The sequence below is a fragment of the Bos mutus genome, chromosome 27 (assembly GCF_027580195.1).
Source record: "Bos mutus isolate GX-2022 chromosome 27, NWIPB_WYAK_1.1, whole genome shotgun sequence".
NCBI classification, from domain to species: Eukaryota; Metazoa; Chordata; class Mammalia; order Artiodactyla; family Bovidae; genus Bos; species Bos mutus.
This window is the reverse complement of record NC_091643.1, coordinates 5,354,881-5,373,471: the sequence shown is the minus strand read 5'-3', so window position 1 is coordinate 5,373,471 and position 18,591 is coordinate 5,354,881. Positions and strand designations below refer to the sequence as shown.

Here is an 18,591-nt window from a genome sequence, read left to right as displayed (position 1 = left end):
TGTCAAGTTATGATGTCGCTAGAATCGGGAGCTTTGCTTTGCCTCCTTCGCTTTGGTCGTGGTTTGGGAGCTTTGCTTTGCCTCCTTTGCTTTGGCCGTGGTTGACTCTTCTTGCGTCTGGTGCGTGGGAGCAGGAACATGTAGGGTATGAAGTTTGTCAACTGCTTCAGATTTTTAAGGAAGTATTTTACCACATGCAGTAAAGTGTGAGAAATCAGATTATTGCTGCCTCTGATGGAGACGGACTTTCTTCTTGGATTTTTGCCAATAATTTACTGATGTTAAATTCTGAAGTGGTTCTGTCAACCATAAAACTTAGTGGTATTTTGATTAACTTGGAACTTTTGCTTTTCTGTTAAGTAATTGTTTTGTCTGGAGTCTGTGTATGCACATTAATGCTTATGAGAGAGCAAAAAGGAGCTTGGTTGCCCTGTTTTTACAAAGAGAAACACACGAGAGGGCTAACCTGCTGTGTAATTATAACCCTGTGGTGCATATTATATGTAAATTCTTAAGGCTGAGATGGTGACTTAAGTGGTGATTGATTTCTTTCTCTTCAATAGAAAGTCTTCCCACGACAAGAAGAGTCAGGATTTTGGGACTCTCTTCTCTTTTCCTTCATACTCTCAGAAGTCAGAAGATGGTATGCTCATTTCATCTTTTCATTGGCTATTTACATATTATTGCTATGGCTTTTTTTATGAGTAGTAAACTTACTCTTTACATTTTCTTCAGTGTAATGAGGTTTATTTTTTCCTGATGTGATTTCTAACTAAACGGTCAGTATTGGCATTATGGAAGCACTTAGGTGGAGAGGCAGGTGCTGACGTGTTTGTGCGCGTGAGGGGTGAGGAGTGTGAGTGTTTTAAGGAGAAAAAGTATAGACAGAAACGTTGGAAGGCTGAAAATTTTCATGGCAATGAGAGTAGGTTTATGACAGGATTTTTCAAGCTACAAGCCTACCAATATGCCAGTTTTTTACTAAATTCTAGTAGCTATAAGATAAAACCTTTATAGAAGCAAATTTAATCAGTGTGCATACTTTTTTAAATTGCCTACATTTGTGTGTAGAATTTCTAAGGTCAAAACACATCCAGTTATATTTGAGTTACTATTTTCCATTTTTTGAATACACATCATGTAGCTGGATAAACATGTAGACTGTCATCGTTCAGTTGCTAAGGTGTGTCTGACTCTCTGTGACACCGTGGACTGCAGTGTGCCAGACTTTCCTGTCCTTCACTATGTCCTGGAGCTTGCTCAAACTCATGTCCATTGAGTCAGTGATGCCATCCAACCATCTCATCCTCTCTTGCCCCCTTCTCCCCCTGCCCTCAGTCTTTCCCAACATCAGGGTCTTTGCCAATGAGTTAGTTCTTCACATCATGTAGCCAAAGTATTGGAGCTTCAGCTTCAGCCCTTCCAATGAATTCCTTTAGGATTGACTGATTTGCTCTCCTTGGTGTCCATGTGACTCTCAAGTCTTCTCCAGCACAACAAGTTGAAAGCATCAGTTCTTCCGTGCTCAGCTTTCTTTATGGTCCAAGTCTCACATCCATACATGACCACTGGAAAAACCATAGTTTGACTATATAGACCTTTGTTGGCAAAGTAATGTCTCTGATTTTTGATATGCTGCTTAGATTTGTCATAGCTTTCCTTCCAAGGAGCAAGTGCTTTTTTAATTTCATGGCTGCAGTCACCATCCACAGTGATTTTGGAGCCCAAGAAAATAAATGTCTGTTTCCACTTTTCCCCATCTATTTGCCATGAAGTGATGAGACCGGATGCCATGATGTTAATTTTTTGAAAGTTGTTTCATGCCCGCTTTTTCAGTCTCCTCTTTCGCCCTTATCAAAAGGCTCTTTAGCTCCACTTCACTCTGTCATTAGGGTGGTGTCATCTGCATATCTGAGGTGTTGATATTTCTCCCCGCAATCTTGATTCCAGCTTGTGCTTCATCCAGCCCAGCATTTCACATGATATACTCTGCATGTAAGTTTAAGCGGGGTAACAATATACAGGATTGACGTACTCATTTCCCAATTTTGAACCAGTTCATTGTTCCATGTCTGGTGCTGACTGTTACTTCTTAACCTGCATACCTGTTTCTCAGGAGACAGGAAAGGTGGTCTGATATTCCCATCTCTTTAAGAATTTTCCAGAGTTTGTTGTGATCCACACAGTCAGAAGGCTTTAGTGTAGTTAATGAAACTGAAGATGTTTTTCTGGAATTCCCTTGCTTTCTCTATGAGCCAACGAACATTGGCAATTTGATCTCTGGTTCCTCTGCCTTTTCTAAATTCAGCTTGTATATCTAGAAGTTCTTGGTTCATATATTGCTGAAGCCTAACTTGAAGGACTTTGAGCATAACTTTGTTAGCATGTGAAATGAGTGAAATTGTGTGGTAGTTTGAACTTTCTTTGGCACTGCCCTTCTTTGGCATTGAAATGAAAACTGACCTTTTCCAGTTCTGTGGCCACTGCTGAGTTTCCCAAATTTGCTGACATACTGAGTGGAGCACGTTAATGGCATTATCATTTAGGATTTTAAATAGCTCCCCTGGAGTTCCATCACCTCCACTAGCTTTGTTTATAGTAATGCTTCCTAAGGGGCACTTGACTTCACACTCCAGGATGCCTGGTCCTAGGTGAGAGACCACACACCATGGCAGTTATCTGGGTCATTAAGGGTCATTTTTTGTATAGTTCTTCTGTGTATTCTTGCTACCTCTTCTTAGTCTGTTCTGTTAGATCCTTACCGTTTCTGTCCTTTATCATGCCCGTCCTTGTATGGAATGTCCCCTTGATATCTCCAGTTTTCTTGAAGAGATCTCTAGTCTGTTTCACATTCTCTGGTTTTCCTCTCTGTCTTTGCACTGTTCACTTAAGCCTTTCTTAGCTGTCTTTGCTGTTCTCTGGAACTCTTCACTCAGCCGGGTGCCTTTCCCTCTCCCCCTCGCCTTCTGTTTGTGAGGCCTGCTCAGCCAGCCACCTGGCCGGATGGTGTTGGTCACTGCCTCCTGTACAGGGCCATGAGCCTCCACGTTCTTCAGGCACTCTACCAGGCCTAAGCCCTTGTGTGTATCTGTCACCTCCTATATAATCGTAAGAGATTAGATTTAGGTCCTACTTGAATGGCCTAGTGGTTTGCCCTGCTTTCTTCAGTTTGAGCCTGAATTTTGCGATAAGGAGCTGATGATCTGAGCCACAGTCAGCTCCAGGTCTTCTTTTTGTGGATGTAGAGCTGCTGCTTCTGTTGCAGAGAGTATCATCAATCTGATTTCAGTATTGACCATCTGGTGATGTCATACATGTAGACAGACATACACAGATCTGGTACATGTTCTAAGGTATGTATAGATAATGCATTTTTGAAAGCCTGTCAGAACAGCCATGTAAAAGCCTCACTCACATGCAAGTTGCCATTTTGAGTACCTTTTTGGTTTGAGGAAAGGAAAGATGGAGGGAAAAACTGACTAAATTGAGTGTAAAAGTAAACTTTTTTTACACTCTTTTTACACTGTAAAAAGAAGGTACCTACTTGCCTTTTAAATTAAACTTTAATGATGTAAAATTGCTGAATGTTGTTATTGATATTCATGACATGATTAGCTGTGTATATACTAAAATAATCACAGTGAGAACTTTTATTAAATACCTCATTTAAAATCAGTATTTTTGAATTGATCAGTTTTAAATGATTAGCATTTGGGAGTATTAAGAATTTTTATTACTCTGTGCATTTCTATGTGGTTTTACAGGGTTAACAGTTTTGAAATACAACACTGTAATATTTTTATTTCCGCTGTTTGTGTATTGTGGACTATATGATCACAAAATAGAAACATATAAAGATTTATTATCTAGCTAGAGATGTCATCAATAAAAATAAAGTTTAACTACTTAGTGTTCCTTATAGAATGTCTTTACTGAAAAAAATAACTAATTTTTAGATTCAGCTAAATTTGACAGTAATGAAGAAGATTCTGCTTCTGTATTTTCACCATCATTTGGTCTGAAGCAAACAGAAAAAGTTCCAAGTAAAACAGTAGCTGCTAAAAAGGGTATGTACTTATTTTTGTTAAGCATCGCATAAACCGTATATAGTTGATTTTAAAGGAAATTTAATACAATTTGAAACTAATTGCACTAGCATTTCAATAGAAAATAGCTATAAAGTATAAATGTATATACTGAAAATCCCTCTGGTTTACTTAACTATTGAGGTAATTATTAAAATGTCTGTAAGATCTCATTTTAAAGCTCTTATAAAATAATCCCATGTACTGATATCAAAAGACAGCTTTCTGGTACAGGTGTCCTGTAGTGAGCTTTTGTCCCTAGCGCAGCTGGTCGTGCTGTGTGGGGCCTGCCTGCACTCATGCCGTGGAGCCACTGGCCGTTCCTGGGTCCTTTTTTGAGTTGGGTGGCTTCTTTCTGTGTGGGGCCTGCCTGCACTCATGCCGTGGAGCCACTGGTCGTTCCTGGGCCCTTTTTTGAGTTGGGTGGCTTCTTTCTTTTCCATAGCCTTAGGTTGTTTATCAACAGGCTGATTTGAGTTGAGTCCTGAATCTGTCACTAGCACTAAGGCACACCCCTCGGGGGTCAGTGTTAGTGCTCTGTGTCTACTCACCCAGCAAGTCAGTAAACAGTCTGGAATGCCCCTTTAACATCTGAAAAAGGCGGCACACAGATCACCACTGTAGATACATAGCTATTAGAGGAGCAGAAAAGCAAGGGAAGGCCCTGCTTCCTCTGCATACACGAGGGCCGTGGTGAGAAATCGTTTGGCTAACGGGCCTCTCGCCCGCATGCCTTTGTCTGTCTTCACGGGCGGACTCTCCTCCGCGCGGCTGTACCCGCCTCTTCACCAGTGACTGAGGGAAGCTGGTTTGTCTCAGGGCTCTTGCCCTCAGGCTAGCTCACTCTGGTTTCATACCGGCTCTCAGATTTCTCGTGTGGTGAAGCGTTCAGTGATGCCAAGCTCTACACCCGACCCGTTCCCAGCTGCCCTCACACATCGCCTCCCAGACAGCCCTAACTGCAGTGTGCGTGAGGGTCAGGGGGGCTTCTGGGGTGCTCAGACTTCCCTGCAAGCATCTTATCTTGATGGGAACACCTGAGAGCCACCCTGAACACTTGGAGCCATTGCCTCTTCCAGTGATCAGCCGGTTTCCTTCATCAAGCTGTTCACTCCTGTGAAACCTAACAAGTTAAGAGTTCAGTGTTAACTTAAGGCCAGCACAGCCAACACCCGCCTGCTCCGAGGCAACGGCTCAGGAGGATCAGGAGTGACCTACTCTCGCCCTCACTCACTCACTTTAATGGCCCTTGTTTAAAACATCACTTGAATTATCAAAAGGCAAGTTACATATAATGAAAAGCATTTTGTCACCTGTGAGCAGTTATTTGCCTTACGCTGGCACCAGATGAGAGAGACCATGGTTACTATGCAAGGCCACTCATTTCCATGTCAGCAGTAAGAAATCCCATCATTACGGGATTCGATTCAGCTTGGGTTGTTGGTAAGTATATTACATTGATCTGTGAAATGGACATTTGCTTAATAGGAAAACCATCTTTAGATACAGCCTCTAAGCCCAAGAGGGCCCCCAAACAGAAGAAAGTAGAGACTGTGAACTCTGACTCGGATTCTGAATTCGGCGTTCCAAAGAAAACAGCACCAAAAGGTGAGGATTACCTTTGTGTGACGATCTCGGCACATTCCATGTGCAAAGCATTCGTTTCTTCTACTCATTGAGGTTAGAAAGACTGGGTACCTGTTTTAAGTCGCTTTACTCTTCCATAAACAATGTTCTAAGAATCAGTGCTCAATTAGAATCCTCAAATGAATGGAACTGAACTGAAGGAGGTATATAGCAGTTTGGTCCAGTTTGAGTCTCAATTTCCTGATTTGTGAAACAAAGACCTCTTTTGCAACCAGAGAATGGGTCAAAGACCCCCTGCAGGGGACTCACTGGAAGTCATTCCTTAAAAGGCAGTGAGGGCTCCTCTTAAAGTGTGGGACTCCTTGTAGGAAGCTGGAGCCAGGACTGGCAGGCAGAGCCTCGTCCTCGTCTGGGAGTGGAAACAGCTGCCCTCGGGGCCCCTCCTGGGCACAGCACCAGTTCCTCTCCCCGTGGTCTGCGGGTCTCAGGGGTGCTTTCTATGGAAGACGTGGTTTCTCTAACGGTAGCGGTTCCGTCTTTCACCACCTGATAAGATACTGCCGTCAGCGTGTCTATTTCTTCAAGTGGTGGTTGGGGTAAGGAGATAGAGAGACCTACATGGCCCCAAGGGAGAAAACAGGGACTTGGGAGGTGGACCTGTTCACGTGCATGGCTTCAAACAGTGCCATCTTACTGACTCATCTGATCAAATGTGACATCCCAAGGCCACATAGCTATCTTTTCTTACCATACAATCTAGCCATAGCTCCTGAACTTTAACACATTTAGAGTTGCCATTTAGTTCTATTTTCTATCTCTGGCTTCACTGTAGGAACATTTGATAACCATTCATGTTTTACCTTTTCCCCTTCTTCCTCCAATGAGAATGAGGTAGACAAAAAAACTAGGCTACAGGGGGGTGATTTGAATCTGAGAAGGAATGTGGAGATTTGACAGGTGCTCTCATGACTAATGCTGGGGTGATTTACTTTAGGATTGTGCTGCTTAAAATGGGATATGCACTGGTTGTTACTAGTGTGATAAGTAAAATTTAGAGTAAGCATTTAAAGCACATATATTACTTTCCTAGGGATTCATATTATATTTTTAAAAGTACTAGTCTGTGGCAAATTAGGAACTAATTTTTAGTACTACATACCAAGATTTTTGTTTCAGGCCCAGGTACCATGGGATGTGCAGATGTTTTATGTATTAGGGGCTTGGTTATTAAAATCTGTCACTAGGACGTCCCCACTAGTTTAACTGTGTTTGTGAAATACCTTAGGTTCTGGGGTTGGCGTGACTCAAGTGATGCTGACAGACTTTTTCTATGTCAGTCACACTGAGATCAGGGTTGCAGGGCCAGTTGGGCACGCCCAAGAAGGAAAGTGTGTTCTGGTGGTTATCTTTTTATCCTGCACTTAACTTTGGGAGAAAAAACTGCTTTGTATCATTTTAAGGTAAAGGCCGAGGGGCAAAGAAAAGGAAAGCATCTGGCTCTGAAAACGAAGGTGATTACAATCCTGGCAGGAAAACCTCCAAACCACCAAGCAAGGTAATAGGAGCATCTTCTAATGTATGGTTTTAAGATGATGTGTATCTGGCTTAGTTTGCTTATTACTAGAATGTCTCATTACAGCTTTAACCCAGCATCTCTTATCCATAGGGGGCTTGTTTATGGTTAAAAAGTTATCCAGGTATAAAATTTATATAATCAGGACCATCTCTTGGATACAAGTGTCGCATAAAGTAGCCTACTTAAGAGTACTCCACTTCCTCCAGCGGCAGAAGTTACATGCTTCCTTAACTGAAATATTTTCAGATTGAATAAACATTATTTCTTTTTTGCAAATTGATTTGACAAGGACCAATTTGATTTTCTAACTTGAACTCCTTTGTGGATAATTTTCCCAATTAGCCTGATGCTTCTCCAGAAGTACACTATCTCTTTTAGGTAAATTAATAACATCAAATGCCCCCCCTTTTCTGTGTCTTCCTTTTAAAACTTAAAAATACAAACAGATGCTGTTAGCTGTGTGGTGGTCTCTTTACATTGACCCTTTCCACCCAGTTGTCTGCTGGGACTGGGGTCCTTCCTGGTGACCATTCTCTGCATGTTTATAAATACTTACCTTGTGTACAACCTACTGTGAATAGTCTTGTTTTCTTCTCATGAATTGATAGGTACTTAGCAGTAAGTTGAATTTTTACTTTTCTGTGCATAGTTGAGCATAGTTGCTGGGTAACATAAGTTTAGAAAGAAGTAATGGTGTAAGTATTACTATTATAGAGAATTAGGTAATGGGCCTCACACTTAAGTTACTTAGCATTATAGTTCTGATCTTACAAGAACAATTATTTTCAGTATGTCTCAAAATAAGTGAAGGAATAACTAGTCCTTTTCTTTAACTTTGGTGTTTTAACTTTTTTTTTTTTAACCCCAGAAGCCGAAGAAAACCTCTTTTGATGAGGACTCAGATGTGGACCTCTTCCCCTCAGACCTCACCACCGAGCCACCGTCGCTGCCGCGGACTGGCCGGGCAAGGAAAGAAGTAAAATATTTTGCAGACTCTGACGAGGAAGATGTCGATTTTGCGATGTTTAATTAAGTGCCCACCGAGCACAGAAACAGTTCTCAGAAGATAACTTGTGTTGTCCTTTTTGTCTTTTCTGTCTCAGACTTTTGTACATCTGGCTTATTTTAATGTGATGATGTAATTGATGGTTTTTTATTATTGTGGTAGGCCTTTTAACATTTTGTTCTTACACATACAGTTTTATGCTCTTTTTTACTCATTGAAATGTCATGTACTGTCTGATTGGCTTGTAGAATTGTTATAGACTTGTGCATTAGCACAGATTTTAATTAATTGTCATGATTGCAGACTACAGACCTGCTTTTTGAAATGAAATTTAAACATTAAAAATGGAACTGTGTTCTCCGTCTCTTTAACTAAAGATGAACGTGCAGTAAAAGCTCCCATACACCTTTAAAATAAATATATTTTATTCTTTGCCAGGAGACTCCATGGAAAAAGGTAAACAGTATATGAACATAGAAAGCACTGTTAAACGATCTCAATGTACAAACAGCCAGTGAGAGCACATCACAGACCTGCTAATATATAAAAAAAATCCACTAGTGCGTAAATGAGAACTAAGAAGCTGACACTTGTATCTGTTAACCATGCCACCCCACTTCAGAGTGACTGAACCAGGCCCGAGGATGCAGCCTCTCTGCCCATGACTTTGGGGGGAATCAGCCCCTACCTCTCAGGACACAGAGTTGCCTGGTACAGGTGGCAGACCAGCCCATCGCCATCCCATGAAACCTCCGTAATGGCTCGTGAACAGGTAAACAAAAACCTATTAACACTGGACAGTGCTGCTGCCTTGGAGGCTATCACTGTAAAAAATTGTGTAGTTACGTCATTGAACAAGTACTAAACCACTTTTAATTTAAAGTGACATCAACAACTGAACAAATGACGTCTGATAACCGAGCTGGCAGTTACACTGATAGAGAACTCTCTCCTGCTAGTGCAGTGAATCTGTATACATTTACTGGGCGACAGGAAATAAAAGGCGCGGGTTGAGAGCATCCGAAGAGCAAGGACAAGCGTCTACACTAACCGAATCAGAGCATCTTTAGCCTTATCTCGTCACACTACAACACTCCGCTTCCTTACCTGGATGTCTTGATCTGTGAAAGCAAAACACTTATCCTTTTGACCCTCTCTTAACTGGACACGCACAGTAATCTGCTCCACGACCGCGGGCCTTGGTGACCTGGAGTGTGGGACATGAGAGGAGAGCCGCAGATGCACTGCTGTATGTACAGAGTCTTCGGAAACATGACCCGGGTGAACCGTGTTGACTGGGTCTTTGCCATGCAATCTTGAGTGTTCAAAGAGGAAAATAGAAGCTTTTAACTAGTTTGGGGTTGCATGAAATGGCTGATTTTTAGAATTTAAAAAGTTTGTACTTCTAGGTAAGTTAGACAGTGAGGGGTATATATTGATACATACGAAAACTTCTTGGTCCTTCTTGAGTTTTAATATATTTTCAGTCCAAAAACTAAGCAGCAGTAAAAATGTTTCTTGCATTTTAAATCCCAGGAGTGAAGGTTCTGGGGAATGTTGGAGTAGCCAGAACGTGTCTCACTGCAGCAGCGGGGACTGGCCGACGCCACTGTGCTCCACCGAGCTGGGGGAGACGCTGGGGCTGGGCTCCGCCGTGTGTCCGCCCGAGCTGGGGGTCAAGGGCTCGTGCCCTTCAGAGTTCTCCAGCATTTCCTGAATGAGCGGCGGCATCGAACCAGGGATTTCCATCTTCAAGGTAATTACACGCTCTGCACCTTTTAGAAAGAGAACAGAATCCGGTAGACAGGGATACCCGAGTCCGCTCTCACCCCCTCATGGTGGGGGAGCTCGGGGCGCCGGGGCCTGCGCTTGGGACGGCGCTGACACCCCTGCTCCCGCCGTGGGCAGCAGCGGAGACGGGAGGACGGGACATGTGATCGACTCCACCACTCGGCCAGTTCTGGGAAACAGTCCTGGTATGTGTTCACTCAGCATCACTGACAGAGAAACTCCTGACGCAAGACCAGGAAGTGTCTCTTGAAAAGACCAAAAAGACGGCAGTGCCCCAGGAGAGGCGGAGGACCCGAGGGGCCCCAGGGGACGCCAGCAGCCCCGCCGCTGGCTACCTGCGGCTCCTCAATACTGAAGGGCTTCGCTGGGGGCTCAGGCGACAAAGAATCTGCCTGCAACGCAGGAGGCCCGGGTAAAATCCGTCACACTGCCTGCCACTCAGAACACTGCCTCAGTGGCACCGACCACACTGCAAGTGCCCAAGCCCCCCATGTGGACGACGTGGGTCACAGGACTCCCATCCCGTGAGCACTGCTGGGTGAGCGCAGCAGTGTCACTGCTGTGAGGTCAGAGCCCTCATGACGCCAGTGGTCGGCACTACATGTCCTCCCAGGCCTCTGAGAAGGGGCTCGGGAGCGCAAACTCTCCGTCAAACACGAGTGCTGTGCCTCTAAGCACCTTGAACCGTGACCTGACCCCCTGCTCAGCGGTCCTCGGGGAAGGGGAAGCACCTTGAACCGTGACCTAGTCCCCTGCTCAGCGGTCCTGGGGAAGGGGAAGCCGCGGGTCCGCCCAGGGACGCGGCCCACCTGCCCTCGCGCAGGAGGGCTCTGCTCTGGCCCGCAGCCGGCTTGTGGCTCCACGCACTTCTGTAACTGCCCCAGTGGCCGTGCAAACTGGAAATCACTAGGCAAGAACAGGAACAACCTCTCTGGGAAGAAAACTCCCCTTTCTTAGAGGTGCACAAGCAAAGCTGCCTGTGGGGAGGGGACGCAACGGGCGCCTGGGGCACCGCTCGTTTTCTCTTGAGGTTTGGGTGATCAGGAAAAACTGGCATTAACCAAAGAGTGTGTGGAAAGCTGGAATGACACGTACGCAACGAGAAAATGACAAAGCCAGCCATCCGGGATTCAGTATGTTCTCTTGGAGATGCTTTTTCTAATCTCTTAAATCACACGAAACTGTAAAGCTATTCTCATAATCTGCTAAGATCACTGCGTGGGCTAAGGTATGAGGTTTAAGAGGAGGCACCCTACTTCTTTTTGTCAGTGAGAAATGAATTCCAAAATGGTAACAGGCACCCACTGTCAAACGCCCCGCATTAAAACCCAGGGTTTCTAAAAACGCCACGTGCAGCAGTCGGTCAGGACGGCCAGCCCACCTGGCGGGGGGGTGCGGCAGTCGGGACGCACCTTTCGCGCTGATGCTGCGGAGGTCTGTGATCTTCATCAGGATCTTTGGGAACATGTGAGGCTTGCTGGGCCGTCTCTTTCTGATGTAAATTTTTAGTGCTTCCAGCAGTGGTTCTTGTAGCTTATCTACTTTTGTTGGTTCCTCAAGGTCCTGACGATCTGGATTCCAGAAACAAGGTATTAAATAATTGAGGTCAGAACAGAATGAGCTCTGTACTCTGGCGAGTCCTGCCCACGCCCCCGCCTCCTCACATTAATCTTGAGATTCAATCCCATAAACACATTTGAAGGTGTGTGCGGCTGTTCTGGGCTTTCCAGGTCGCTCAGTGGTAAAGCACCCGCCTGCCAATGCAGGAAACACGGGTTCCATCCCTGGGTCGGGAAGATCCCCTGGAGGAGGAAGGCAACCCACTCCAGGATTCTTGCCTGGAGAATCCCATAGAGGAGGAGCCTGGCAGGATAGAGTTCAAGGGGTCACAAGAGATGGACGTGACTGAGCACACAGATGCCACTGCTGTGAGCTGTGATACTTGAAAACGACTGCCCTGTTGGTCAAACCACATTTGGAAGGCTGGTGGCTTTTATCCCCAGCAGAGAATTACTTCTCGTGACCAGGAGGTGTCACTACTGAACTGAATTAGAGGAGCCCTGACCCAGATGGTTAAAATGCAGGTAAACCAGCCCCCAGTTAAAGGCAGTAGCTCCTTAACCACCCTGTTTCGGGCTCCTGGGGGGCCAGTGAGGGTGTCACCACCAAACAGAACCTGGCTTCACACCAGCCCTCCAGAGGTGGGGGCCAACGCCGGGACTACAATTCCCAGCCCCTGCCTCGGCAAACAGCACCAGCAGGCTCCCTGACTCATCCTAAGAATGTCCCCAGGCAGTTCACTTTACGATGGTCTGATCCTACCTTTTAAACAGCAGCTGTGGCAATGCAGAAGTAGCATTTTGGTATTTCAGAGCAGGAAAACCCCAAATGCCTTTAACTTATAATACGGAAAAATGCAACGAACTCTAAGCATGCATGCCTGATTTTATCCACATGTCCTTTTCCATGCAAAACAACTCCAAAGTGGAGATGAAGAGTCTCCCATAATTTACAAGTGTGAGCTGCTCTCCACGGACTCTCACGAGGGTGTTCTGGGCGGTGGTACCTCCACAGATCAGGCAGATGGCGCTGAGAAGGCCGGTCTCCGCGTCGTCCATCTCCAGCGGCAGGAGCTGGCCGGCGAAGGTGAACACCAGGTCAGTCAAAGGGCCAAAGCCGGCGTTGTGCATCTGGGTTCGATTCAGGGTCAGGCCGTCCGAAAACGTCATAGTGTCTTGCTCTGGGGTGTACCTGGTGCAGATTCTGAGAATCTGGGAGGAAACCACCACGGCTGGATCATCGACACAGGCCTGGCCTGACGGCCTCCCTGGGGACCCAGGGAGGGAATCCCAGGAAGGTTCCAAGGGCTCTGGGGCGGATGAGCCCCCCACCCCACCCGCCTTGGGTGCCATCGCTGCTCCAGCTCTTCCTCCAAAAGACCACACACGTCAAAACAAGGGCAAAACCTTATTTAGGGAATAATAAATAGGACACAAGAAATTTTGAGAAATATCTGTTTATGCTAAAAGTGATTCATTTGACTCAAGTAAACATTCACTGAGTACCTACTTATATCCCAGGCACTGCGCCAGGTGCTGGGGATGAAAGAGGAAGAAGAGTCAATTTTTTTTTGAAGAGCTTAGTCTACCAAAAAAAGGCCAAGATTTACACTGTAAGCGCCCAGCGCAAAGCCAGCGCTCCACATGCTCTCCGTTTATGCTAGCAGAGGAGCTGGCGGGCTGACGACGCTTCTTACAGACCAGGGGCTCTGGGCTCAGGAAGGCTGGACTGAGCTGGCCCCCCACCCGGGGGACTCCCCGAGCACCCCCGCCCCGAGACCGTGACCCCAGGGGGCAGGCTGAGCCAGCGAAGGGCTGGGCGCAGCGGGGGGAGCAGGGCAGCCCCACGGCGGGGAGGGGCTCAGCTGGAGGCCTGGCGGGGTCTCCTGGAGAAGCAGCCCCGCTGGCCAAGGTCACTCCACCTCCGGTCAGGGCACCGCGCTGTCTGTGAAGGACTGAACTGCAGTATCTGCCAGAGGCAGGCACCACCGCCACCCCGGCCTGCAGCCACCAGCCAGTCCTGGGGCATGTGGGTCCCGGGCGCTCAGCCTCCGCCCCCAGACCCCCAGCACCCGGTCGCCTCTGGGGAGCTGGCTTCACGCCCCCAGCCGGCGGGGCCCTCTGTGCTGACCGGCCCCCCCGGGAGCGGTGGCCCTGAGTCAGAGCATGGCGCCCCCGTCACACCACCGGAGGGGCTTGCTCAGACGGCGTTCCCACTGAGGCCAGCAGCTGCCCTGCTGTCAGAGCGTGGAGGGGCCCGGACGTCACGGGACGGGCCTTCGCTCCCTAGGAAGCCCCAGGAGACGAGGCGTGGGCCGAGGGCACAAGCCAGGCGGTGCCCGGCAGGAGGGGACCTGCGTCCCTGAGTCCACAGAGGCTCACGGCGTGGGGCCTCTACCCTCGCTTCCGGTGGGACCAACAGGCACCAGATCAGCCTCTGCAGCTTCCTGCGCACAAGAGCCCCCCAGGGTCTGCAAGGCGCCCAAGGCTCCCCCGAAACCCACGCTCAGACGCAGCGTCCCGGGCCCGTTCCACCCTGCAGGGCCTCGCTCCTCAGGCCAGACGACAAGCGGTTCTGATGAAGCAATTCCACTCTGTCCTGTGGCCTCTCTCCCCGGAGAGTCAACACCACTGACCAAGTAGAGCGGGCGTTGGGAGGGGAGAACGCAGGGGCCGGGGGAGGGCGTGGGCCCCGGAGACACAGCCCGGGGCTCTGGCTCGTCCCACGACAGCCCCGGCGGCAGACCCAAGCCCTTCTTGGGGTGGGCACCCCTCGTCTGAGAGCCCCTGTGGACCAGTGGCCTGGCGGGGGCACAGCGCTCACAGGCGGGCGAGGCCAGCCCTCCTCGTGGCAGGGGCTCTGGCCCTCCTCAGGGCGCCAAGCAGGGCCCTGGGGGCGGGCAGGCGGCCTGTCCGCGCCCCTCCTCTGCCCCGCGGGTGGGCAGGGCAGGGCAGAGCCGCGTGCAGACTCCGGCCGCAGTCGTCCCAGTGCCGCGGGCCCCCAGACCCCGGACTCCACCTTCCCCGGCCCTGCCAGGTGTCCACACCGGCTGTGCCTGAGACCCTCCACGCAGGTCTGCCGGCGGCTGATCCTCTACCTGGGGCTCAACGCACCGTCGCTGCCTCGGGGAGCAGGGAACACTCGTCCTAAAACTACCATTTTATACCACTTCACCCCATTGTTTTTGAAACATGAAATAAAACTGTTTAAAAGCTGAGGTGTAACACACGTGGCTGTTTGAATCCACTCTATGTGGCTCCTCCTCTGGGGAGTGGAATGTGAGCCTGCCTGCAAAGGGGGCGCAGCCCGTGCCCTGCCCCTGAGATGGGGCGCAGGGGACGGCCAGCCTGTGACAAGGCCATGGGAGACGGCTGCCGGGTCCCCAGCAGCCCAGCCCTCTGCTCAGCAGCAGCCGCAGCCTCCAGGCAAGTGTGATGAGCCGGCCTGGAAGCATTGGCCGCCCTGCTCAGGCCTGCAGATGAGGCAGCCCCCCAAGTACCCATGGCCACCCCCCCACCCCGAGAGCCCCACCATGAGCTCCCGACAGCAGGGGCTGCGCGACGAGACTGTCCTCAGGGGCTCAGTTTGGGCAGCGACACAGGGTCACAGACAACGGACAGCACACACCCAGGGAACACAGCGGGATGCGCCTGCCCCGCGTGAGCACGCACGGCCCTCCCGGCCAGACCCCCCAGACCCGGCAGCCTGGACCTGCGCCCCCACAGCTCCCTCCACCCGTCCTGAGCCGCAGGAGGCCCGCCCAGCTTCTCCCTGTGGCGCTGGCTGGCTCGGGGCGGGGGCCATCACTGCCGCGTGACAGTGCGAACCCTTAGATGGGGAATGTCCTGCTGTCCCCTCAGCACCAGGCAACGCAGCCACACGGTGGTGACGAGCGAACATTCACTCACTTATCGAGGAACCTCTCCACCTGCTAACCCCCTGCAAGGGGCGTATGGAATCTGGCAATTTCTAAGTGTTTTGGCAAAGAAAACACCCGTTCACCATCTCGTTCTCTGCACTGTCTGTCTGGCCATCGGGGGCAGGTCCTGACCGGAGCGTCTAACCACGGGGGCTGCGCTGTGATGAGGCCGCCGTGCACAGGAGGGGCCACCCAGGGAGACCTGCTGCGCAGGGCTGCCTGAGAAGGAAATGCGGGGTGGGGAGCCCGGCCCTCCCTGCCCAGCCTGAGGTCAGGCTCGGGAGCCGCTTTCAGAGCACTCGGGGAGGCACGCCAGGCGAGATTAACAGGCCGCGGTGGGCGCCTGGCGTCGCGGCCACCGGTTCAGCCAGGGGCCCAGCGCCTGGCAGGTACTGAAGGGTCAGCTGGCTGGAGACACGTCCGCAGAGCAGAAGGGGCCCGGGCTCACCTCCACTCATGAAAGCGCCAGAGTCACAGCTAACTGCGAACAACCAGCAGCTGGAGGACTGGAGCCTCCTGACAGACACACTCCACTTCCAAAGACAAAGCAGCAGCCACAGTGACCAGTGGGAGGGGTGCTTCCACAGAACAAACGAACCCCACACCTTTCTGCGGGAGGGGCACCGACCCACACGCTGGACGACGATGCCACAGAGATTCTCTCACAACAACCAGAGTCCCACGTCCGCTGCCCAGCCCGGGGGTCTGGCGCTGGGAGGAGCCGCCCCCGGAGCATCTGGCTTTGGAGGCCAGCGGGGCTGGATTGCAAGGAGTCCACAGGACTGGGGGGACCAGAGACTCCGCTCGTGGAGGCACACGAGGCGCGCGCGCACTGAGACCCAGTGAAAGCAGACTGCACGGGAGCGGGGCCCAGACCATGGGCTGCTTGAGAGGGTCTCGGGGGCACAAGGACACTGGGGGCAGAGGGACCGGGGACGCCCGCCAGAGCAGACGCCCCCAGAGGCCGCCGTCTGCACTGAGGCCTGGCCTGCCCAGCGGCCGGCGGGTTCCAGTGCGGGGACACCTCAGGCCAAATGATGGGCAAGAGGACAGCCCCACCGGCGGCAGGCCGGTGCTGAGCCCACAGCTGCCTCAAACGCACCCCTTGACATAGTCCTCCCACCACAGGGCCAAGACCCAGCTGCGCCCCCAGCGGGCAGGCTCCAACCCTTCCCACCAGGAGGGCTGCACAAGTCCCGGAACCAACCTCACCCTCCACGGGGAAGACACCAGAACCCAGAAGAATTACAGTTCTGCCTTGAGGAATGGAGACCACAAACCCAGAAAGTTGGGCAAAAATAAGATGGCAGAGAAATATGTCTCAGACAAAGGAATAAGATGAAACCCCAGAAAAATAACCAAGTGGGGTAGAGAGAGGCAATGTGTCTGAAAAAGAATTCAGAGTAATGGTACTCAAGATGGTCCAAGATCTCAGGAACGGAAGAATAGACCAATAAAATACACAACACGTTTAACAGAGACCTAGAAAATTTAACCAACAAAAAGCTGTACGACACAGTAACTGGAATGAAAAATACACTAGAAGGTCGGACAAAGACAACACAAAGTTACGGGCCAGTATCGATGAACACAAATGCAAAACCCCTCAACAAAATTCTAACAGACAGATTCCAACAACACATTACAAACCTCATACACCATCATCAATTTGGGTTTATCTGAAGGATGCAAGGATTCTATACACAAAATTGATGTGATACACCATAATAACAAATTGAAAGATATGATAATCCCAATAGATGCAGAAAAAGCCTTTGACAAAATTCAGCACACATTTATGATAAAAACTCTTCAAAAAATGGGCACAGAAGGAACCTACCTCAACATAGTAAAGGCCATATATGATAAGCCTACAGCAAACATTATTCTTAATGGTGAAAAACTGAAAGCATTCCCTCTGAGATCAGGAACAACACAAGGTGCACAATTTCACCATTACTTTACATCGTTTTGGGAAGTCCTAGCTTCGGCAGTCAGAGAAGAAAATGAAAGGAATCCAGGTTGGAAAAGAAGAATTAAAGCCTCACTGTTTGCAGAGGACATGACACTGTAGAGAAAACCCTAGAGATGGTATCAGAAAATTACTAGAGCTCATCAGTGAATCTAGCAAAGTTAGAGGATACAAAATCAATACCCAGAAATCACTTGCATTTCTATATACTAACCATGAAAAATCACAGAAATTAAGGAATCAATCCCATTCACCAATGCAACAAAAGGAATTAAATGTCTAGGAATAAACTTACCTAAGGAGACAAAAGAACTGTATACAGAAAGTTATGACACTGATTAAAGAAATCAAAGATGACATACACAGATGGAGAGAGATTCCACATTTCTGGGCTGGAAGAATCAATACTATGAAAATGACTATATTACCAAATGCAATCTACAGATTCAATGTGATGCCTCTCAAATTACCAATGGTATTTTTCAGAGAACCAGAACAAAAATATTTCATAATTTACATGGAAACACAAAAGACCCCGAATAGCCAAACCAATCTTGAGAAAGAAGAATTGAGCTGGAGGAATCAACCTCCCAGAAGTCAGGGACTGACTTCAGACTATACTACAAAGCCACAGTCATCAAGACAGTATGGTACTGGCACAAAAACAGAAATGCAGACCAATGGAACAAGAGAGAAAACCCAGAAAGGAACCCAGGCACCTATGGATGCCTTATTTTTGACAAAGGAGGCAAGAATAGACGATATACAAGAGGCAAAGACAGCCTCTTCAATAAGCGGTGGTGGGAAAGCTGGACAGATACATGCAGAAGATGAAACCAGATCACCTCCTAACACCTACACAAAGACAAACTCAAAATGGATTAAAGACCAAATGTAAGAGCAGCAACTACACAACTCTCAGAGCAAAACAGGCAGAACACCTGATGACATAAATCAAGGCAAGGCCCTCTATGACCCACCTCCTAGATTAATAAAAACAAAAGTAAACAAGGGGGGCCTCATTAAGCTTAAAAAGTTTCTGCACAGCAAAGGAAACTATTAACAAGGTGAAAGACAACCCTCAGAAGAGGAAAA

At 48.8% G+C, this 18,591-nt stretch overlaps 2 protein-coding genes across 11 annotated transcripts in view; one reads left to right on the top strand and one right to left on the bottom strand.

Moving 5' to 3' along the window:
* Positions 1–8,609, top strand: part of TOP2B (DNA topoisomerase II beta) — a 63,276-nt gene extending 54,667 nt beyond the window's left edge. For 2 of the 3 annotated variants that reach the window (XM_070364218.1, XM_070364217.1), the window contains exons 32-36: positions 564–643; positions 3,957–4,067; positions 5,574–5,693; positions 7,133–7,227; positions 8,117–8,609. In XM_070364218.1, the coding sequence (XP_070220319.1) occupies positions 564–643; positions 3,957–4,067; positions 5,574–5,693; positions 7,133–7,227; positions 8,117–8,281 (571 nt within the window). In that variant the 3' untranslated portion in view covers positions 8,282–8,609. The remainder of the gene's footprint in view (positions 1–563; positions 644–3,956; positions 4,068–5,573; positions 5,694–7,132; positions 7,228–8,116) is intronic. The other variant, XM_070364219.1, reaches the window with a different exon arrangement.
* A 1,116-nt stretch (positions 8,610–9,725) lies between these two features.
* The window catches only part of RARB (retinoic acid receptor beta), a 447,193-nt gene continuing 438,327 nt past the window's right edge, over positions 9,726–18,591 (bottom strand). For 6 of the 8 annotated variants that reach the window (XM_070364220.1, XM_070364223.1, XM_070364221.1 and 3 more), the window contains 3 exons: positions 12,612–12,816; positions 11,458–11,616; positions 9,726–10,029 (listed from right to left, as the gene is read on the bottom strand). In XM_070364220.1, the coding sequence (XP_070220321.1) occupies positions 9,833–10,029; positions 11,458–11,616; positions 12,612–12,816 (561 nt within the window). In that variant the 3' untranslated portion in view covers positions 9,726–9,832. Of the gene's footprint in view, positions 10,030–11,426; positions 11,617–12,611; positions 12,817–18,591 lie in introns of all 8 variants that reach the window. The other 2 variants (XM_070364224.1, XM_070364222.1) reach the window with 2 other exon arrangements.